Source organism: Lagenorhynchus albirostris, chromosome 16 (genome assembly GCF_949774975.1).
Source record: "Lagenorhynchus albirostris chromosome 16, mLagAlb1.1, whole genome shotgun sequence".
Classification (NCBI taxonomy): domain Eukaryota; kingdom Metazoa; phylum Chordata; class Mammalia; order Artiodactyla; family Delphinidae; genus Lagenorhynchus; species Lagenorhynchus albirostris.
This window is the reverse complement of record NC_083110.1, coordinates 27,570,193-27,593,738: the sequence shown is the minus strand read 5'-3', so window position 1 is coordinate 27,593,738 and position 23,546 is coordinate 27,570,193. Positions and strand designations below refer to the sequence as shown.

General features: G+C 46.5%; 1 protein-coding gene across 2 annotated transcripts in view; it reads right to left on the bottom strand.

The window, feature by feature from the left end:
* The window catches only part of LRMDA (leucine rich melanocyte differentiation associated), a 1,268,542-nt gene that overhangs the window by 516,788 nt on the left and 728,208 nt on the right, over positions 1–23,546 (bottom strand). For both annotated transcript variants that reach the window (XM_060125451.1, XM_060125450.1), the window contains one exon: positions 1,077–1,208. In XM_060125451.1, the coding sequence (XP_059981434.1) occupies positions 1,077–1,208 (132 nt within the window). The remainder of the gene's footprint in view (positions 1–1,076; positions 1,209–23,546) is intronic.

The following is a 23,546-nucleotide window of genomic DNA, read 5'->3' as shown; positions in this document are numbered from 1 at the left end:
GAAAGAATGAAAAATAATACACTTAAAGTTACCTAGCATAGTGTCTGATCCACAGGAGTGCTCAACAAAGAACAGCTGATGATGGGCTTCCCTGGTGGCGCAGTGGTTGAGAGTCCGCCTGCCGATGCAGGGGACACGGGTTCGTGCCCCGGTCTGGGAAGATCCCACATGCCACGGAGCGGCTGGGCCCGTGAGCCATGGCCTCTGAGCCTGCGCGTCCGGAGCCTGTGCTCCGCAACGGGAGAGGCCACAACAGTGAGAGGCCCGCGTACCGCCAAAAAAATTCCCCGCCTAAGTGAGCTGGCACTGTGCAGGCATGGAGGTCCACAACTCTAACCTGGAGGAGCTGTGTGGCTTACACTGAATAAAGGTTCTGATTCCTTTCTTAGCCTCACTACAGAATCCAGAGCAACTAGTCCCTTTGAGTCTCACCCCAGGGCGCTAGATCCTCACCCACTTAAGGAGAAACCACACAATAGAATGGCTCTCCTCTGCCCTTCTCATCATCCTAGTACCATAAACACCCCAGAGGGCAGAGCTGGGCCAGGGCTTCCCACTTATCCTCCACCTGAGCCCCTTCCCCCTTCTCTTTGGCCAAAAGCATTCCCCAAGCCTGAGCCAAAGCCTTCCAGGAACCTCCCTGAAGGCCAAGGTTGCTTGGAGGAACTACCCCCTGCTTCCCACCAGAGGTCGCCCTCCCACACAAGCCTAAGCAAACAGAACCCGGCTTTGCCTTCTCGGCAGCAGTAACATTATTTTCTTTCTCTATTTTTATCTATTAAAAAGATTTCTTTACAGCCATAACTTAGATCCCTACACTAAAATGGAGCAACAGGAACATATAATGGTGCATTTCATTTATGAATGACCTGTAATAAATTACTCCGAAGTGTCCCGAGTGCCAGGAGACACAACGCTTTGTCTGCCCACGGACTGTATTTCACCTGCTTTAATTTAGCTGACACATAAAACTCATTTGACATTTCGCAGTTATTTGTTGGGGGCGGGGGGGGGTGGCCTGCGGGAGGGGACCACTGCGAGGCCGGGAGGAGAGTGTGGGTGGCGGCAGAGCCAAGGATATTTGGTTCTTGTTGAGGGTTAAGGTGTGGAGCCTGGGTAACCCTGGCAACACGAGGTCATCCCCGAGCAGATTGTTGTCCAAGATGAGTTCCTCCAGGCTCCCGAACGCGCTCAGTCCTTCCAGTGACCTGCAATGACAAAGGCAACAGGAAAAATGATCCTGCACTAAATCAGGGAGGCCATTATGAGCCGAAATAAATATTTTAACCTTCCCTTTCAGGATTGGGAATAGTTTGGGCTTGGTGCCTGTCAGCAAAGTGAATGACAAGAATTAGTAGCGGGAGCCGGGGCGGGGGCGGCGGGGGAGAAGGGGCCGCTGGCACTCACCGCATCCTTCACGCATTGCCAACATGAAGGATGAGGGTCACTTAGTGAGTAGCCAGGATCCAAAACAAAGGGCTTCAGATACGGCCTGCAGGATAAATTTGTCAATGTCTTGTGCCTTCAGGCACCCAGCCTCAGCTGACCCTAACCTCCATTCCCAAGATAAATAACTCTGTCACAGTTCACCTTCATTCCCTGGACACAAATTTAAGTTGTCATCCATCATTCCTGCCCAGAAATATCATACCCCTCTTACAATAATAAATATAACTTCAAGTATCATTTCTTAGCGGTTCTCCTCTACACAGTCCTAGGAAAAAGCAAGGAAGGTTTCCTTTCTCTGCATTCACCGCCTTTGACTTTTTCTCCCCTCTGCTTTTTTTCCTTACTAATCACTTAATTTGCTTCTGCCCAGTGTCCCTCTGGCCGCCTCAAAAGGCAAGATATCTGCGGAAGCACGGAATCCCTCCAGTCTGAATGGCTGTTTCTTTCTCTTTCATGATTTGTTTTTGTTTTTGTTTTTGTTTGTGGCGGGGGGGTGGGGGGGGTGGGTGAGGTAAGGAAGGGGTTGCGGGAATTTCTGCCTCAAGGCTTCTGACTTGACGTTTACTGTTTTAATTTATGGAAAGTGGATTTCTCACTTCATTTCTTGGAAAAAAGTGCCGAATGCAGCAAATGGAGATGTCGGGGCAGTAAAGAAACAGGCATCGGAAAGAATTAAGTACCCGGCTCAGAGAGAAAAAAAAGTATCCGGGGAAAACAGCCCTGTTAATAGACATAGCTGAAAGTTAACTCTTAAGGTTAGGGGCACAGGGCTGCTGGGGGTGCAGGCAGCGAGGGGCAGCTGTGCGCATGTGCCTGCCCGGTGCACGCAGATGGTAATTACAGAAAGCTGCCCGGTGGAGGGACTCACACGGCCACATGCTCCCAGCTCGTTCACCTGCCAGACCCAAGAGCTGTGCTGAGCTTGCACAGGCTGACAGCTGAGCTACGACGTTGACCAGAGGGTGGACTCACACAGGGTTGCCTGGCTGTTCTATAAAATGCAACGAATCGGGGAGATGTTGTCTAAGCTATTTATGCATTTACTGATGGCCCTTCCATCACAGATGCTCCTGCTTGCGTGTGCAATGCCGGTACATGTGATGTGACTGTTCAGTGCCTGTATGTGTGGTGTGAGTGTGAACTTGAGCACCAGACCTTTCTGAACACATCCATCTCTCCCTTGTGGGACCTGTGTCAATAGGACTCCAAAATCAAGAGGAGGTGAAAGATGCCTGGTGAAGAAGCAATTCAACCCCCAGACTCCACTGTGCCCAGAGCTCCACCAGCAGCCCCACTCCTGCCCCAAACCTCCAGGTGGTCCCAGCCACGGCCCAGCACCCAGACCACGTCTAATCCCGTAACTGACACTACTTGCACCGTAGCAGGGGGGCAATACCGCATACACTTGGGGTCAAGGGTCAACAGGGTCACCAAGTTCCATTTCCTCCTCCTCCTCTCTCTCCTTCCTCAGGTTTCAGGAAGGCAAAACAAAATTTATACACGTACAGTCAGGAAGGCCTGGGGTTTTACTTCTGTGCCATCATTTACTTGCAGCCTGAATTGGGGCATCTCAACAACCCCCTTGAGTTCCCTTCTTCTGTGCTGACCCAGCTCACAGGATCTTACAGGGAATACGTGGGAGAGGACTAACAACCTATTAGCAAATACTGGTTTCTTTCTTCTCCTTCCTCATTGATTTTTCTGGAAGCCCTGACCTTTGGTCAGGGGTGTGGGGGGTGGTTCAGGATGCAGGGGGTGGGCAGAGGAGGAGATGTGCAAAGTCGTGTAGTAAGTGTGGCTTCTGCACAGAAACTTCAAGCTTTCTTGAAGCCCCTTCCTCCTTGGGGGTTAGTGAGTGCTGATCCCCAAGTGTCAGGACTATAGCCCCCGTTTACCTCAAGGGGAGTTGTGGCCACCTCCCCATCAGGGCACCTAATGCATGGCTAATCAGTCCTTTGTGCATGAACATCAGCTGGGCTCTGGTCAAAGGTGGCATCCAAATACACGTTGTCCCGGAGTTATGTTATCCAAATATAATACTTTTATCATGAGAGTCAGCAAAGGGTTGGCAACTGGCAAGCAGAAGAAAGCTTCCTTCCAAGAGTGCTTCAGGGGAGGCATAAGACAAAATGACACCACATGGTGAGGACAAAGCCGGGAAGGCTAGAAGGAGTGCCCCCAGAGATGCCTTTCCCTCCAGGGTGGGCTCTGGGGCAGAGCTCAAAACAGGAGGGAGACTTCAGAGAGCACTTGGGAAGCTCAGGCTCAAACCCCCTGTCACCTGTCTGGTTCGAGATCCTTTTTGCCATGTCATATTGTTAGCTGCTCAGTTAAAAGGCAGGTTACGGGCGGTGGGGGGTTGCTAATTAATAAATCCCTGTCTTCATGTCATCACTGGGGTGTGCACTTGGTGATTTAATCAGCTAAATTCAGAGCTGAGGGATTGGAGGGACAGGAGGCAGAGAGCGTAATGAAGGATAAAACTGGAGGGGACAGGATTTCTGGAGCTTGGCTGGCATGTGGAAGGCAATAAACAGATGCTTGGAAGGTGCTTTTCGTTTTTACTTTTAAAATAAGTTTATTTTTGTGTTATTGCTATTGTTGTTGTTGCTGCTTTCCTGGAAGGAGACGGGGAAAGAAATTATGTGGGTCAATCTTTGAGCTCATACCCCTATATACAAGATGCCTGCAAAGAGATGTGTGCTATTAAATGACAAGGCAAAAAAGGCTGTAAGGGTCCACACAGATCTATGCTGTTCAAGGGACAGCTATGGTAGCTACAAGAAAAAGATGGCAGGACTGGAATTTCTCCCCTATAACCTTGTGTGTGGACAGCAAAATGCACCCCAGACCCAAGAGCCCTGGTGGAGGAGGTGAGTGTCATTCCACGGTCACCCACCAGCTTGGTTGGCTGTGGCTACAAACGCCTGAGGGGTGGGCTGGGAAGGCCAGGCAGGCCTGAGTGCCACGGACAGGGTCTGGACAGGGAGGGCAAGGCACAGCCAGCTGGAGAGAGGTCTTCCCGGCCCAGCAAGGAGATGTCAAGGGCAGGCAGGGAGACCCGGTGTGCGGTCCGATCTGTGCCAGGTGGTTTGCTCTGGAAACCTAATCAGCACCTCCAAAGTGCACTGCAGGCTGCCGGCCTCCGCTCCACCAGCGGGAAAGCTGCCCATTATGTCACCCACAGGTACCATCTTGGTTACCTTGTTCGCAGGGCTCCGGCTGGGCTCCCCTAGGAGCCGCTGCAGCTGCTGGGAGAGTCCTAGTGCCTTTTCCAAAGGCACATCAAATGACAAAACATCACAATGCATTCAACTCCAGCGGATTCAAACAGAGAGAACTTTTAGGTTTCCACTGTAATTAACCCTATCCTCGTTAAGATAATTATGATCAAGCTTCCTGTCAGAGTTAATATCCCAGCATCATTGCCCGTGGCTCCCACTCTGCCTTCATTAGCTTACAAAAACAGTGGCGCTAAACAGGCCCCTCGCCCTCTGCAAGTCAGGCCAGTGTTGTGAGCCTCACAGAGGGAAGGACCTCAGGCAGGGCAGCAAGGCCTCCTAGAACCCCAATCCCTTCTGCTCCTGGGTGGGCGCACACTCAGTGGCCTCCATCCTTTCCCCAAAAGTCATCAGAACAGGGAAGGAGAAGGGCCCGGACCAGAGCAGGGCTGGGAGGTTTGGGCAGAAGAGGTATTCAAATGTAGCTCCCCCCTTTTCAGCAAAAAACCAGCCAGGAAAACCATCAGAAGACACATCCAGAATTCCCGGTTCAAGAACTGCCCATCTCTTTCCTGGGGTACAGGCCATGGTCAGAACTAGACCTCTCTGCCCTCAGCTCCCAGCCTGTTCAGGGATGATAATTCTGCCTGACACGAGATGGGCAGGGAACGGGGAGACAGTTAACCACAGACACTGAGAAAGAGAAGTATCCCTTTGTGGAACCAGAGTTGCCTCAAATCCAGAACAAATTAAGAAAAGAAGATTTCTACTAAGGTCTTTATCTGCTCCCTCTGTGATATCTACCTAAATATCCATATACATATTTTTAACTGAGACAACGGAGAGGCCGTGGAAATCCTAAAGGACCTAACCCATATATCTGATGTCTACCACACTGGCTACTTCTGCAGACCTGCTCAGGCCAGGCACTGCCTACTCTGTAACGGTCTTTCTGCATGACTCCTGTCTGCCCAGCTCCCAACAAAAAGGGATCTCAGTGCAACCTCCAAAATATCTAGAAAGTTGTCAAAAGCACAGTAAGGGCTCAATGCCTTTTAGCCAACTGACTACTGATCAGCCAGGAGCCTGTGAGTTGCGGAGAAAAATGCTGCCGATAGCATGGCAAGGGCAGGACAAAGAGCAGGCCTCAGGGTGACCAGCCAAGGGCTAGCAGGGCAATCTCTCCATCTGCATTCTTTCAGAGGCCAGAGTGCCTCCCTCCCTTTACCCCAAGGCCAAGTGACTGAGAATAGGCAGAAGTGACATTCGGCAAGTCTGCGCCTGTATACCAGTATTGGTTACTAAACTATTTCAGTAATTCCTTACCGATTGGTAAAAAATTGCAGCTCTCAATACCCTGGGTGCCCCACCGTTACCCTGGCCACTCCCCAGAGCTCCCAGACCTTTCCACAGTTCAGCAACTAAGTGGTTAATGTCCCTCTCACCCTCATCACACAGGGCCTTCAAGGACCCTGCTTCAGCCAAGATCTTTCTGACTGGTCAGTGCAACTGTTAAATAATTTAAACATCGCACTTGAGAGCAGAAATAGCAACTTGTACACTTTACTCCTCCCCACCATGCCAAGTACAATGTCTGGCACACAGCAGGTTCTTGGTGAATGTCTACGCACAGACTTACAACAGAGGCCATGACCAAAGCTACAAGGACAGGACAGACAGCACAGAGCTACACGCGAGGAACAAAGGAAGAACTATGAGAATAGGAAAATTGTGGTATGACTGCTCCCGTCCCAGAAAATGGCCCAGTGGCACAGACATTTTTAGAAAGGCTGTTCATCTAACCCATGAGCAGAATCCTTTCTTTCTGCCATAAAACATTTTTATATCCTATTTAAATGAATATATATAACTATAGATAGTACATAATATATAGTATGTTACTATAGATAGTATATACTATAGTGTCACTGTACATAGTGTTATATGTACAGTTGGCACTATGTATTTTCTACATATTTTTCTGTCATTCAGGTCACATAACCAGGGGTATATGTACAAATAATAATATAAATCAACTGTCTATATGGTAAGTATATCAATAGAGGATGAATGTGTCTTTAAAAATTAGGGGAATGTGGAAAAGGCTCTAGGCTATGTAAGACAGTGTATAGTGACGCCATGTGACAGTATATCACATGGAATTTGTCAAAGTCACTTTCAAAGCCCTATGGAGCCCCCTGTCAGGATGGATGATCCCTGATCTTCTGAGAATAAAATTCAAAAATGGTATAAGAGATCTGAACCCAAGACCAGCCAAAAATCTAAGGTAGTTAGGTGTTTGTTAACTCTATGTGGGATCAAGTCCAAAGCCATCATGCACCATACTTAGTAACAGTACAACAAAAAAAGAAACTGTTAAATATGATCCCTCAAGAATTATGGAGAATGAGCAAGGAGCTAGGAGCCCAGAAATGAGTGCCTGCATTTCCAGTTATTTGAAAAGGAAGGTAAAATTCTATAAACTTTAGATTGATAAGTTCATAAACTTACCTACATGGAATTCTAGTCAGACTGCAGCTCTGAAGAGCCATTATTTTCTTGTCCTATATTATAGGACAATATAAATCACATATGTGATCATGTAACCCTTTTCAGTTTTGCTGCCAGGAAGCTCAGAACTAAATTATGACCCAACTGTAAAAAGGAAGCACCCCATGGTCTCTATATCTGCTTTCTAACTTCACTGTCAAGGCTTATAAATATTTTATAGACTATCTATATATTGTTATATGTTTTACTAATTCAATGCAATTTAATATAGCATAGCTTCTCAAACAGGCAGTTTCTGTGCATTAAGGACAAGTTCTGTGAGGCCAGCTATTAATGTGGATGGCTGACTAGGAATAAGGATGTATACTGTATCCCCATTTCACAATGTCTTTGAAAAGAATACTACTAATTCTAATGATATCCTTGTGGCAGAAAAACAAAAAGTGGACTAGAAAATGACCACTTTAGCTAGAGTCACAACCGGTTTGAAAATATACCTGAAGAACACTAATTAATGGCTCAGCTTGCTCTGGGGGAAGGTTCTGGGGACTTTGGTCCTGATGTTTTGCCAATGACTTGGTTAAGGACAGGTTTATCACATTTATGGAGGCCAGCACCTAGAAAGATATTTAAAAGGATGCAGTAGGAACCAAAATGATCCTGCTAGAATCAAGCCATTGTTTCAGCCCAACAAGATGACATTTTTCAACGTCTAATATAAAGACTACCCCAAAATACCCATTTAATTAAAACATTAAAGGGCAAATGAAAATTGGGGAAAATGTTTACAATCTCTCTGACAGCGTAAGGTTTAACATCCTTAATATGAAAAGAGTGTTTGAAAATCATTAAGGAAAAGCTGAAAGCCCTAGGATAAAAATGATCAAAAGACATGGAGAGAAAATACACAAGGAATGCAAATGGTCAATAATGAAAATGTGGGGTGAAATTTCAGCTTCACTGGGAATCCAAAATATTCCAAGTAGACGAGATATTTTCACCTTACTAGCAAATGCACTGCTTTCTTAACTCTTAACATAGTCTTGTCAAAAGGTCAAGGTAACACTAATGGCAGAGTGAAACTGTTATAACCTTTCTGGATGTCAATTTATACTAAAGCCTTAAGAATTATCACCTACTCCTCCAGTAATTCCAAGAATTTATTCAGCAAATATCAAAGAAGTCTATATGGTTTAAATATGTTCACTACAGCATTATTTATAACAACACTGTAAACAAGCCTAAATGCCCAATGATAGAGGAACTATTAAATAAAGCTCAAAATATCTGTATGATGAAACACCATGCAGCAACTTTTTCTTTATTTATTTATTTATTTATTTTTGGCTGCGTTGGGTTTTCGTTGCTGCGTGTGGGCTTTCTCTAGTTGCAGCGAGCAGGGGCTACTCTTCATTGTGGTGCGTGGGTTTCTCATTGAGGTGGCTTCTCTTCTTGTGGGGCATGGGCTCTAGGTGCAGGGGCTTCAGTGGTTTTGGTACGTGGGCAGTTGTAGCTTGCGGTCTCTAGAGCGCAGCCTCAGTAGTCGTGGCGCACGGGCTTAGGTGCTCCGCGGCATGTGGGATTTTCCTGGACCAAGGCTCGAACCCGTGTCCCCTGCATTGGCAGGCAGATTCTTAACCACTGCACCACCACCGAAGCCCCCATGCAGCAATTTAAAATGATATTAAAGGCAGATATCTATGGATCCAGTAAAACTGTCACATTATCTATTAAGCACCTAAATTAAGTTATAATACATGTAATACACAAAGATCTCACTCATGGAAATTAAAAGGCATCCATGTGCTCGCCTCCACTCTCTACACAAATTTTCATCTGTACTATGTCTTCCATCTTGATGGTTAAGAGTCATTAGTCTTTTTTTTAAATAAATTTATTTTATTTGTTTATTTTTGGCTGTGTTGGGTCTTTGTTGCTGTGCACGGGCTTTCTCTAGCTGTGGCGAGCAGGGGCTACTCTTCGTTGTGGTGCACAGGCTTCTCATTGTGGTGGCTTCTCTTGTCGAGGAGCACGCACTCTAGGTGTGCAGGCTTCAGTAGTTGTGGCGCAAAGGCTTAGTTGCTCCACGGCATGTGGGATCTCCTTGGACCAGGGATCAAACCCATGTCCCCTGCACTGGAGGCGGATTCTTAACCACTGCGCTACCAGGGAAGTCCCAAGAGTCTTTGTTAGTTGTTTCTAGTTTACAAACTGCTGTTAATACACAATCTTGTACATTGGGACTTTAATGACAATTCTGTACACACAAACACACATTGATGCATACATACATATCCACATATCTAGCTGTAGATGCATGGATGGATGGATGGATAGATAGACAGATCCCAGATATACATCACTAACCCTTAAGTAATGAGTTTATAGGATTTTTTCCTTCTCTTTTACAGTTTTCACTAGTTATTAGATTTTCTATCATGAGTAAGTATCTTATAATCAGGAGAAACTCCAGTAAATATTGCTTTTAAATAAAACAAAACAATTTCCCAAACAGAAGATGGAGGAGGCTTAGCTAAAGAGGAGTGTGTATAAAGGGGGCTTAGTTAGCATGAATCTCCAGAGTGGGGCTGCCACCACAGAAGCTAATCTGATCCTAATCCACCCTACTGGCCCCTCAGTAACTCTACTGGGAGCTTTGTTTCAATTCTCGGTGCCAGACTCCAAGGAGCATCAGCATTCAGAAACACTGCATGACCAGAACCACCAGCTGGTTTGGAAGGGTGTGAGGAACGGTGACTGAGACCGTCAAGATTACCTAACCAGGAAGAGAGGAGGCTTAGTTGTTTCAAAGTAGTGAGTCTATGGCCTGCCAGAAGGCAGAATCAAAAACAAATATTGTGATTTGAGAAAATGATGTAATCTGGGAGGAGAGGTCTTGAATCAATTTTTTACAAACTTCTAAAAATAGAGAGCTGTTTTTGCCAAAGGACTGAGCTACCTTATGAGTCATTATATGAATATGATCAGAGACTGGGAATCATAAAGGATGTTCACAGGGAATTTCTGCATACAGAAGATGAGATTCGGGCTTCCCTGGTGGCGCAGTGGCTGAGAGTCCACCTGCCGATGCAGGGGACGCGGGTTCGTGCCCCAGTCCGGGAAGATCCCACATGCCGCAGAGCGGCTGGGTCCGTGAGCCATGGCCGCTGAGCCTGCGCGTCCGGAGCCTGTGCTCCACAACGGGAGAGGCCACAACAGTGAGAGGCCCGCGTACCGCAAACAAAAAAAAAAAAAAAAAAAAAAAGACGAGATTCAGTGACCACTAAGATTCTATCCAGATTCTGTGCTTCTCTGACTGGAGCTCCTTCTGCTATAACCACAGTTCACAAGGACTGCCAAGAGCCACTTCTTCCCTGCCAGAAGGGTCCCTTCTGACCCAGCCTGGTGGAAAGAGGGCAGCAGAGAGCTCTAGCTCTGTCATTCCCCCTCACACTCAACTCTGTACCTTATTCTGATCTTCTAGCTGGAATTGCGCAAGGTCTCTTTAATGCTTCCCTAACTAGGGGCACATCCCCATAATTAAAGAGGCACATGTCAACACACTTACAGCCTCTTACAGCCAATAAACCAGATGTCAGAGCCACAGCATTGTCTGCATGCATCACAGTCTTCTTCCTAGACACGCAGACTTGGAGTCCTAGGGGGATTTTAGGGTGTTCCATTCTCCACTTCACAGAAGGTGACCAATGCTCAGAGAGGTAAAGTGGCTTGACTGAAACCATACCTAGTAACCAAGACGTGTCTAGAACTTTTGGACATACAGAGCGGTGCTCCCTCAACTAAACCGTGATAAACTACCTCTAAATAATTTCTAGTGGAGGTCTGGAAGTGGAAATTCACCACTGCCACATTCCTTACCAAAACACACACAGTATATCTCTTTGTAATTCATTCATTATAGGTCCTCAGTTGTAATGATCAACCTAGATGGTCTTCATATTCTTTTCCCTTTCGATCTCTACTCCCGTCCTAGCCCTCCTAGAACAATCCCCTGAAGAATGAGTTCTTATAGTTTTTCTAATGTGGTTCTCACGAGGTTAAGTATTCATTAGGTAGGGCTGGGTTGAAATTTACCAGCTAACGGTCCCCTTGGCATGCACCTCTATGGCTTATTCATTCATTTACAAAAATGTAGTGCGCACCAACTCGGTGCCTAGCATTCTGCTAAACTCTGGGGCTGCGGAGATGGCTGAGGCATAGTCCCCTACTGTTAAGTAGCAGATACAGACAAGAAAGCGGGTGCCATTGAATGCAGGGTAGTGGGTTAGACTGGCATGATAAGCACTACTCTGGGTGGGGAGGGCTGGCTCAGGGAGAACTTCAAAGAGGACAAGGGCTTGAGCAGACAAGTCTCAGTCCAGTTGAATTCTCATCTTTTGAGCCTCTACTTGCACTTTATGCCAAAGGTGGTGGTGAGAGAACATGAGAAGAGAGAATTTGATTCTGGCACTCCAGTAATGGACATTCCAAAAAGCTTACTGAGAACCAGAAAGCCTGTCTGTGACATCCACTTCCAGTATGTCAGGTTCTCAATGAGCACCTCCATCTGGGGATACGAAAGATGCACAGTTCACGGCACCTGCTCCCAGTGGGTTTATCATGTATGGGAAGAGAGAAAGAAGTTAAACTTGAAAGGAGGAGAAATCATATAGGACAGCATATATTAAGCAGTATGGGCAAGATGGGCTCTAGATGTTGAGAGAAAAGTAATGAGGGCTTTAGTGGTCACCTTTTAGGCCCATCCTCCTATGTTTGTCCTGAAGTTATTACAGCAAGTGAGTCCCTAAGGACAGAGGTGAGGAACCAGGTACCCTCCCCCTATGAACATGTCAGATGCCCCCACGTCTTGTTCCCATCACTCTGCCCATCTGGCTGTCTTCCTCTCCTCATAGCCCATCTTTCCTACATTTCTCCCACCCTGGTGACAGGGCTTGGTTCTGGGCTTTGACTACGTCTCTAAAATTATTTTGATTCACGGCTTGAGATTTTACAAAACCACACATGCACGCATGGAGCCTGTGGCCTCGGGTTCTTGTTTGTTTTTAAGAGTCTAAAGAGTGAGTTTGTTTGGCGGGTTCTATAAATGGAGGTTTTCTTTACTGGGGAGATGTAAGGGCGCGGACATGGTGTGCTGCAGCCGCGGTATGTGTGCACGTCGCCATGGGATGGAATCCAGCGCCCGGTAGGGGAGGCTCCCATGGCCATTGGGCAAACATATGTTGGGCCAAGAACACAGCTCTTCAACCTCATGAACTGTGTGCTTGAAAGATAACAGTGTCTCTTCCACATGCGGCTTTCACCACCCTCCGCAAAGGGAATTTCTAATTCAACAGATGGTGTCTACTCATTGCAAACCAACCAGAAAAGGAGACATTTACATGGCTGGGCCTCCAGGCCCTAGAGACCCAGAGGGGCCCTCATCAAATACTTGCCCAAAGACCAGCTCCCCATGGGCAGGGCCCTCTGGAATGGAATCGGGCCAAGAAAACCAGCAAAAACGTGCCAAGTGCTGATTCTGTGAGGTCCCAGTTGGCTGAAAAAGGTGAAAACATGTTTTCTGTCCCAGACTACAGGATAGCTTTATATCTCCTTCAGGAAAGAAAGCCCTGGGAGATATGGTAACCTCCAAAACCAGTCGCTTGCTACTGGAGCCATTTTCCTTCTTCCAAAGCAGCCCTTGCTCTGTGATTTGCAAAACCTTTCAAAGAACAACTGTGTCAGGTTTGGGCTCCATTTCATATAATGGCACATTCTGGGCCCTGAGAACCAACACTTAACAGAAGTGACAGTGCTAGGGACAAGGAGGAGAGAGACAATGCCTGTAGATGTACAGCGATGAACAAGGGACTCTCCCGGGACTAAACGAAGGTTCTTTCTTCCTTGTCTGCCTCTTTGGTTATCTGACTGCTGCCCTTGGGGGCAGAATGTGCTGGTGGTGGTTTTCCAAGGCCCGTGGTGTCCTGATCCTGTCAACTCAGTGAAGCCAAACAAAACATAGTAAGAAGACACACAAAGTAAGACCGCTATATTAGGGGACAGGAGCTCTGTTTTCCTAGATGTGCTGTAAGACTCTGGAAATATAACACCCCTCAGGTTTAATTTTCGAATCCATCACAGGGGCACGAAAATCCCTGACCTGTACAGTTTGCATATACTGGAATGGGGAAGACACGGGATAAAGTATGTGTAAACAAACCTAGATAAATATAAGGATTGCTGATACGTGAACGACTGTTTTGCAAACAATAATGTGTGTATTTTCTATAGAGGTAATTAGTTACCAAAGAAAAGGAAGCAAGTAGCCAAGGCTTTCCAAGAGATACTAACACTTATTCAGAATCATCTGGCAACAGAGCGGCTTGGGAGAACCTCTGTCTGAAGAATGACCAGGGACCCTGATCCTCGTCTTGCCTTGGTGACTACTTTCCTGCCACGCTGCAGTCATATCCTTGCCCCATAATTTTCTGTAAACTGGGGAGGCTGGATTCAATTATTTCAGACATCTCTTCCCTTTGTAACATTCTCTGCTCTAAAGTAGGTTGCAGGAGAAAAACCCCCAAGCTCAACCAAAGTTTTATTATGTCCTTAATTATGCCACCATTCATTAAAAAAGTTCCGCATGAATGTGGCAGGCCATCTCCAACCTTCCTACGGCCAGAAAAGGGGTTTGAAGGGCACGGGTGCAGGGAGAGTTTCAAGTCTCAAGTATGAAATCTGATTAACAAGGACTATCTGGGGAGGGAAAAGTTGGGGGAGAAAAAAATACCACCCCTCCACCCCTGCGTTTTTTCATCTTTCAAGGCATCCTAGACTAGAGAGTGACAGGCAAAGTGACACAGCGCTCAGAGGGCAAAAGATAAATGTTTGATGGATTGGCCATTGGTAGGGAAGTGATGGGCTTTGTATGTGCATAATGGCTGAGCTGCCTTTCCATGTCGATCGCCTGCCAAGATAAGAAGCCATAATGAATGGACCTTGAGATGCCCTGGACAGGAGTGGTTTTCATTTGACTTGTTTTAATAAAATTAATTTTAAACAGAAGAACAACAACAAAATGGCAGAAGAAAGGGGAGAGCAATTTGGAGAGACCAGAAAGGCTGAGAATTGCAAACATCCAGAGTGGACGCCAACCATCGGCTTTTGCATTCACTGTGCTCATCAAGTCAGCAGAGGGAAAAAATGTGATTTCCTTACATCTATATGTCATCAAAAGGCTGTGTCCAGTACTGTGGAGAGACACTGAGATATGGAAATTAAATGGCCTGGCTGAATAGAACAGTACCCTGATAGGCACAGAATGGATCATTCATTCATTCCTCCATCGGCAAATATTAACTGAGCATCCCCTACCTAGGGTGAATGAAACAGGTCTGCTCTCACCTGCATTGGAGCCTTGCGGGCTTGGCTTTTCTAGCAAAGTGAGGAATACTCTCCTGGTCCAAGGACTCCTACTATGCTAGGTGTCTCTGCCAGGCAGCCATGACTCTACATCCTTGAACATGTCCCACCCCCAGCTAATTTCTCACTTCCATATTTATCTTCTGATTTTAGTCTTCTGGTCCTATGTTTGTGCTTGGCTTCACTGAGTTTCCCAGATCACCTCCATCAGAATAACACAATGCTTGTGAAAACCCCACAATGGTGTTCTGCCGCCAAGAGCAGCAGTCATATAACCAGGATGGCAGACTTCAGCCCAAGTACCCTCTAGCTATGCCCATGAGTATATTACTTTGTGGACTTTGTTTTTTTCCATATGCAAAATGTGGGATTGGAGCAGATGATTTGCTCCATCTTTTGACTAACATTATTTGAGGCCTTGAAAGATCAAACATTCTGACAGGCCTGGGAGTACACACCTGGTTAAGATATTATCATGTCCTCAAGGGGCCCAAGATCTCGTGAAACAAGGGCAAAAACACTTGGCCACAACACAATGAGGTTTAAGTGCTCCTACTGCCTCCAGGTGACCTTAAAAGACCTCTAAGATCCCTTCTAAGACTCAAGTGTCCCAAGATTAGTGTCCTAACCTCCATTTTTCTTTGATTTTTAAGACGAAGTACAGAATTACAAGGAAGCTTGGTTATCCAAGCATTCTAACAGTCACCTCCATGATACCATGCATTTTCCCCATGTTAGAAGAATCCTATGCAAAATGCAATGTGCTAGTGGGAAACAGCCGCATAGCACAGGGAGATCAGCTCGGTGCTTTGTGACCACCTGGAGGGGTGGGATAGGGAGGGTGGGAGGGAGGGAGACGCAAGAGGGAAGAGATACGGGAACATATGTATATGTATAACTGATTCACTTTGTTATACAGCAGAAACTAACACACCATTGTAAAGCAATTATACTCCAATAAAGATGTAAAAAACAATGCAATGTGAAAGTAAGTCTCCCCTTCGTATGGTGACAGACGGTAACTAGACTTATCATGGTGATCATTTTGTAACGTACAGAAGTATTGAATCACTATGTTGTATACCAGGAACTAACACAGTGTTGTAGGTCAATTATACTTCAAAAACAAACAAGCAAGCAAGCAAACTCACAGAAAAAGATTTGTGGTTACCAGAGGGTGGGGGAGAAAGAATTGGTGAAGGTGGTGAAAAGGTACAAACTTCCAGTTATAAGATAAATAAGTACTAGAGATGTCATGTACAACATGATAAAGATAATTAACGCTGCTGTATGTTATAGATGAAAGTCGTTGAGAGTAAATCCTAAGAGTTCTCATCACAAGGAAAAGCAGTTTTTTTCTATTTCTTTAATTTTGTATCTATATGAGATGATACATGTTCACTCAACTTACTGTGATAATCACTTCATGATGTAGGTAAGTCAAATCATTACACTGTACACCCTAAATTTATACAGTGCTGGATGTCTACTATATCAATAAAACTGGAAGAAAAAACTGAAGTAAAATAAAACTTTAAAAAAAAAAAAGAAAGAAAAAAAAATCTCCCCCTCCTTCCTGCCTCTGAGGGTATCCTTTTTTCCACAACTACAAAAGGAAAGTCACTCATTACTAAACAGCTCAGCAAGGCTTGCACTATTGGAGAATATAAAGTTTTATGAGCAGGTCTCTCCTTCGCTCTCTGGATGTAAGTGAGAAAGTGAGTGAGACAGAAAGCCGGAGAGGTCTGGCTCAGGAGTCCAGGTTGAATTATAGACTGCCGCTCAAGATTCACAGCTCTTCGTGGTAGGAGGTTAATATTCTCACATGTCATTAGGTCTGCTGGCTCTCCTGATGGTTCATTGAAGCAGGCAGCAAATTATTTCCTCATGGTGCAGAGGACAGCCCACTTCAAAGCAAGGGAACTCAGGTCGGGGCAGGCCTCTGGGTGGATTCATGACTTGGGATCACCAGGGGTTGTCTATAGGTAAGAACGGGCCCAAAGCCTCTGACAAAGCTAACTTTTTGATCTGTCTTGACCCGACTTTCAAGTCAGACCTCCAGATTTTATTCCTATCACCTTCTAAGGACCTGCCAAGACCTGCGGGAAGACTGGGTAACCTGTCTGGTCATTTTATTGTCACTTGAAATGCCTCCAACTATTCTCTGCTGTTGTACCTCTCGCCCACAGTTCAAGGTGGAGCTAAGCACCTCCTCCTGGGAGGAGACTTCTCAGGCTGAGCCAAGGCCCGCTGTCCATGCCTGGACTCAACTCCCAAAGGGCTTCTGCACTGCACACTCCTTCCACCAGTGGGCCACAGACTTGGTCTGTTCTCCTATCATCCTAGGTGTCTTACTCTTGTCTCCTTGACAATCAAATAAAGCTTACGGAACTGCAGGCCCAATGGGTTCTATCTCTTTGCATCTCTCCTAGTGGCAGCTAAGTAGGAGGGAAGGGAAAACCTACATACCTGCCCTGGGTACACGTCTAAATCCTGATCCTGTCTCCTTTCCGGAAGACAGGGCTAAGAGAGCCCCAGAAATGTTTACAATACAGGCTCATTCAGCTGTTTCTTTACAGGTAGCTTGGAAAATACCACTTCTAAAGACAAAATTAAGAAGAAGTGTGAAAGGCATAAGACACTCAGAAGAAGTCAGGGGAAAATCGAGGTTACCTTTGCACAGGCTCTGAATTTCTAAATAAGTATGTTCCGTGCACACACCCACCACAGGCTGTATTCTGTTTTCTCAGGTGGAGGTTTTCTCAACAGCAGGAAGGGTGTCCTTGGAGGGCAGCTATTATGAGGAGGCCTGCACACTAGGGCAGCCCTCTCCTTCAGCGCCATCTGGGAGGGTGCCCCCACCTGGGGAAGGGCTGGAGGGGAACTCCCAGGGGACCCTGGAGGACACACTCCTGACAGGACATGTCCAGGCACCACCCCAGGGCCACCTGAGCGGCCAGCTCAGTATAGGGGGCCTGGAAGGAGTTCCTGTCCGGTGGTTGTAGAGGACTCTGACTGGCCTCCCAAATGCCTTTCCCCTTAAAGGGACTGCACTGGGGAGGGGGGATCGACAGTACTAGCATTAGGCAACCCTCTTGTCCCCCACTTCAAACCTGGACGTGCAAAGGAAAACTGAGGAGAGCTCTTGGTAGACGAGAAAAAGCACTGGGGAAACGTAAGGGGTGATCACCCCGGCCCCAGTCCTGTCTTCTCTCCCTGCCGCACTCACCTGGAAACTTTCTCTTCTGCTTCCTGCTCCTCGCGCTATCTATTCTCCTATGTGCCCCACTTCCTTTCCACGAAAATACTCTTACCTTCTTTAACATAACATGTTTTCTATAATATATGCAGGGAAAACAAACAAAAACAAAGGTACACACCCAGGTACCAAGTATGTATATATGTACATATATATATATGTACACACACACACACACACACACACACACACACACACACACACACACACACACACACACACACAGTACGGAGCGCTGAGAGGCCAGGCAAGTGAGCCCCAGCTGCTTCACTCCGGGTCAGACCCCAAAAGGCAAAGCTCCCTTGAGCTGGCCACACAGCTCAGCAGTCCTCCCCCAGCTCAGTTAAAGAGCGTTCACTGAGGCATCAAGGGAGGAGCACTGCACCAGCGGTCAGCAGACTGGACTCCAGTCCAGCTCACTCAACACGCTGTGCGTGAGCAGGGCCCTTCCTTCCCTTCTCTGGACCTCAGATTCCTCCAGAGTGGAATAAAGAAAGAGGGGTGACTTTACCAGGGTGTCTAGAAAGGCAGTTTGTGGACCACACGCATCAGCATCTCAAGAGACACTTATTAAACATACAGATGCCAAGGTCCACCCCGACCTACAAATCAGGTTCTTTGTGGGTGGGGTCTGGATATGTACAGTTAATTCCCCACATCATTTCTATGCATACAAACGTGTGAGAAAGGGGGGCGTCCCCCAACTCAAACACCTTCAGGGACCAATCAGGTATTGAAACCCTAGATTTCAAGGAATCCAAGGCTTGTCCATTACAGACACACCATTATTCTATGTCTTGGTAAGAGAGAAAAACCACTGCAAGTTAAAGATGACCCAATGCTTCCTACCTTAAAATGTCTCAGGAACTCTCTTCCTTTTTTATATCCCGCTCATTGCTTTGCAAGAAACTATGAATCAAGGTCCTTACTCCAATGACAAATATTTGCTTTATAATATCAAGTTTATGCCCTCTCCATATACACAGTAATTTTGTCTTTCAATGTCAAATCACAGTGAATTTTTAAACAGTACATGAGATATCAAAAATACATATAAGTCAACTGAAGTGAAAATAATAAGAACAAACTATAACCAAGTTGAAGTGTGTACTGACAACAACAATAATATCACAGCTGCCTCCTGGCCAATGACAATTTTAAGACGCCATCAATTTTGAGATGGATTCAGGGATGCCAAAATGTGGGGGAAAAAATGTACATCTTAGAAATGCTAAAATACAGAAAATGCAGGCAAGATAATAGGGAGTGGTGAGGACTGAGGGAATCAGAGTACACGCTCTACCCAAAGGCATCCAAACTCATATCGGTATTGTCCACAAACAGCAGTGGGCCACGTCTGGCCCATGGGTAGGACCACCATATAATCTGTTGTCTAAACTGGGGCATCTCCCAGAGTCAAGGGGCAATACTACTGGTTATACCAGTAAAACAGGCTTTAACTAGAATAGTGCTGGGCCAACCGAGATGAAAGTTCTCCTACCCATGAGCAGCACAGAAACCCCTGGGTAAAGTGATGATCAGAGCCCAGTTAATTCCAATGTTCAGATCCGCAACACCGCGCATCCACTGAAGCTACTTTTCCCTCGATGTCTTTAAAACTCCCTGCAAGTCTGACCTCTTGATGCCTGGAGAGTTCCTCTAACTCTCCACACCTGCCTAGCATGTACCCATAATCACCCCTTCCTAATTCGAGGGGTCTGCACCCACTCCTAAGAGAACACTGCCGGCCCTCGCAGTGATCCCCACAATTGTTTGAAGGGATGTGATCAGTGGTTCTCAACCAGGGGTGACTTTGCCCACACACACACACCTGGAGGGCATGTGGCAAAGTCTGAGGACAGCTCTGGTTGTCATGACTGGGAGGTACTGCTGGCCCCTGGGGGGTAGAGGCCAGGATGCAGCTGAACATCCTACGATATACAGGACCGCCTCCACAACGAAGCCTTATCTGTCCCAAAACATCATTAGTGCCGAGGCTGAGAAACTCTGGACTAGGTGAAGGATGATGCTTTTGGTCCCTCTGTTGTGGGGAGAGCCTCTCTCTCTTCCTCCTGCTCTCACAAGCATCCCGTAAGCCCTCTTCCACAGCTGCTGAGGGTTGCAGCCAAGTCCTGCTGGCCCATTTCACGATACAGAAAGGAGCCACCACCGTGACGAAGAGATGGCACAGCTGTCAGTCTCCGCGAGGAATGTAATAGAACTTTCCCAGTTTCACGGGGAAAGACAAGATCGACAGACTGCATGACTTTTCCCTTCCCAACCATCACTGGGAAAGAAAGTGACAGCAAACATATCAAGAGAGAGTTGGAAGCCACAGCTCTCATTAGCGCTCAGAGGCCCCGAACTGTGCACAGCCTTGGAAGATGTGTACACTTCTTGGGGAGCCAGGGAAGCCCAAGAAGAAAACAGCCCACACTGAATGGGCTTGTCCCAGGCTTGAGACAGGGCACCTCAGACGTTTCAGATTTGCCCCAGTGCAGCCGCCTGCGTGTGGGCAGAGACATCCCCTTCCTCACTCTGGATGGCCTCCTTTTTCCACGGGGAAGCAGCCACCATGCTGGAAGCGCCACAGAAGACGTGACCCCCCCATGCCTGAGAGAATGGGGGGTCCTGAAGGTGACGGCACACCAATGCAGAGCATGGGGTCAGAGCACAAGGGGACTGATTCAAGACCAAGGACAGGACACGAGGTCCAGGGCCTTGAAACCAGGTCAGAAAGACCTCCTGGATTAGTTTCCTAGGGCTGCGGTAACAAAGTACCTTAATCTGGACAGTCTAGAACAATAGAAGTTGGTCCCATAGCTGTGGAGGCCAGAAGTTAAGGTGTCAGCAGGGCCGTGCTCCCTCTGCAGGCACTGGGCAGAGATCTGCCCCAGGCCTCTCTCCCAGCATTTGCCCTACGTGTGGGTCTGTCTCTTCACATGGCATTCTTTTTGTAACGGTACTGGTTATATTGCATTAAGGGCTCATCCTGCTCCAGCATGATCTTATTTTAACTAATTATGTCTACAACACTCCTATTTCCAAATAAGGTCACACTCTGAGGTACCGGGGGTTAAGGCTTCAATATATGAATGTGGGGGGAGACAAAGTCAGCCTGTAACATCTCCTAAGGGACTACGATTCCCATCAAGAGTGCCAAGCTTCTCAAGGTGCCCAAGGAAGTGACACCGTGACGGGGAGCCACTGGGAGCAGCTGTCTGAGCCAGGCCTGAGAACTCAGAATATAAGCACTGCTGCAGGAGTTAACCCCACGTTCCCTACACGGTACTCATTTTCACTCTCCTTTCCCCAGACCTGGCTTCCTATTCCTGGTTTAACACAACCATCATTCAGAATTTAAAAATACAGCACACTATTTGTCCACAGCTCACACTTGCATCCATCTTCATTCTCCAAGACACGGCCATGAGACTAGAGGTAAGTGAATAAGGCTGGCATGAAGTCCATGTCCAGTAAAGGCTTGTTCCTTTTTCTTTCCCCTCTCAGCCCCAACGATGATGTCACAAACCCAGGACATCATGGAAGGGGATCTTAAGCATTCATTCAGAAAACTGTGACTCAAACGTAGCAGCATTTTAAGATTCTCATTTCCCAGTCCTGGGCTTCAATTAAGAAAAGGTAGGAAACCATGGCTATTGCATTGACACCAAAGAAAAACAGACTGAAAACTAGAACAAAACCACCTACCAAAATAAACAAATAAACCAAAGCTAATCAGAGTATCCTGGGGCCACTCAGCATAGGGGCCATCAGTAATACGCCCTTTGGCAGCCATCAAAAATCACGGTCAGGAGTCAGAAATCACCCACATCAAAGGAAAAAAGTCACGACATATTTAAAGAGAACCTCCACTGCATTGCTTCTACCTCAAGTATTAGACAGTTGCTCCATTCAGATTGTTTATACTTCTCATGGAGAGACAAGATGTTGACATGCAGAAATTAAACAACACAAGATTCAAGGAGTAACCCAAGATCACAATAGAACCGTCACAAAGCAATTAATGATTATATGCCAAATAAACAATATAGAAAATAAGTGCTACAGGAGCTCGGAAGGAGTGATTCCTTTAGGTTGAAAGTCCAGGAGTGACACTTTCACAGACTTAGATGCTGAGCTGAGACTTGAAAATTACAGAAGTATACTCTGCATAATCTCTTTAAGAAAACAGAAGAGTGGGTAATAGAAGTTTTAGGAAGACTTCATTCCAAACGAATTAATATTAATGATGAAAGACAACCAGTAAAATGTGCTCAAGTTGGAGACCGCACTCTTAAGCGACCCCAGATGGGTTATTAGGACTGACAGTCAGTTGTGTGGGAGACAGCTTCCAAGATGGCACCCGATGAGCCCTTTCTCCTAGTGTTCATGTCCCTGTGTCACCCCCTCTGCTTGAGTGTGGGCTGGACCTAATGACTTGCTTCTAATGAGTAGAATACGGCAAAGTGATGGGATCTCACTTCCGAGATAAGGTCACAAAAAGACCATGACTTCTCCCTTGATGGCCCTCTCTCTCTCTCCCTCGCTCATTTCCTCGAAAGCAAGCTGCCATGTTATGAGTGGCCCTGTGCGGAGACCCATGTGGCAAATAACTGAGGGAGGCCTCCAACAAATACCCAGGATGAAAGTGGGGCCTTAGTCCAACAACCTGTGAGGAATGGAATCCTGCCAACAACATGTGAATCAGCTTGGAAATGGATCCTCCCCAGTTGAGCCTTGAGACGATTACAGCTCTGTCATCTTGACTGCAGCCTGTGAGAGACCCCAGATTAAGCCACATCTAGACTCCTGACCCACAGAAACTGTGTGAAAAATAATGTTTGTTGTTTTAAGCTGCTAAATTTGGGGGTGATTTGTTATGCGGCAATAGCTAACTGATACAAAGGGCAAGGTGCTGATGCATCTAGTTCTCTAATCTGCCAGTTAAGACCCTCTCCATCCTCAAGATACATGGATGTCAGAATGAACTAACTGAGATCAGGAGATAAAGGAGAACAAAGGAAAACAAAAAACAGTTATACACGAGTAGGTATTGTATGCTAGATTTGGGGTGTCAGGCATGTTACATTTACACGTAAAACCGAAGAGACACAAGCCAAACACCAGGTGATCTGGGCCCCAAACCACCCCTGGTAGCCTGTCCTAGAGGAAGTGGATATTTGGACATTGTGTCCAATGGTCTGCCCTCCTGAAATGGAGCTGGGTCACTATAGGTCAGGTCTCCCATAACTGAAAATGTTAAAAGTGTCAATCCCCAGAGCACTGAGCCACACTCAGGGATCCAGAGCCAGGAGTCTCGATTCTACCATGCAGCCTTTTTTCCTGGGCCCCATCTCCTAAAAGCTTACAAATGAGCCTAAGTTGATGAACAAAAAGGTTCAATGACTTGAGCTCAGGTCTGAGTCAAAGTGGCAACACTCTACAGCATTTCCGAGTTCCCTAAGCTGAGCTGCTGTTCTGGTTTATGACACATCTGAAGGTGTACACTTTGGACCCTAGAAGCGACAGTGAGTGGTAAACCAGAACTCATTGCAGGGGTTCTGTCTTTTTGCATGAGCACACACACACGGTCTTAGGTTGGAGCCTCCAGAAGCAGACTTTGAGATGAGGATGCAAGAGTAAGACTTTTACTTGGGAGGTAATTGCACAAAGCATTGGAAAGT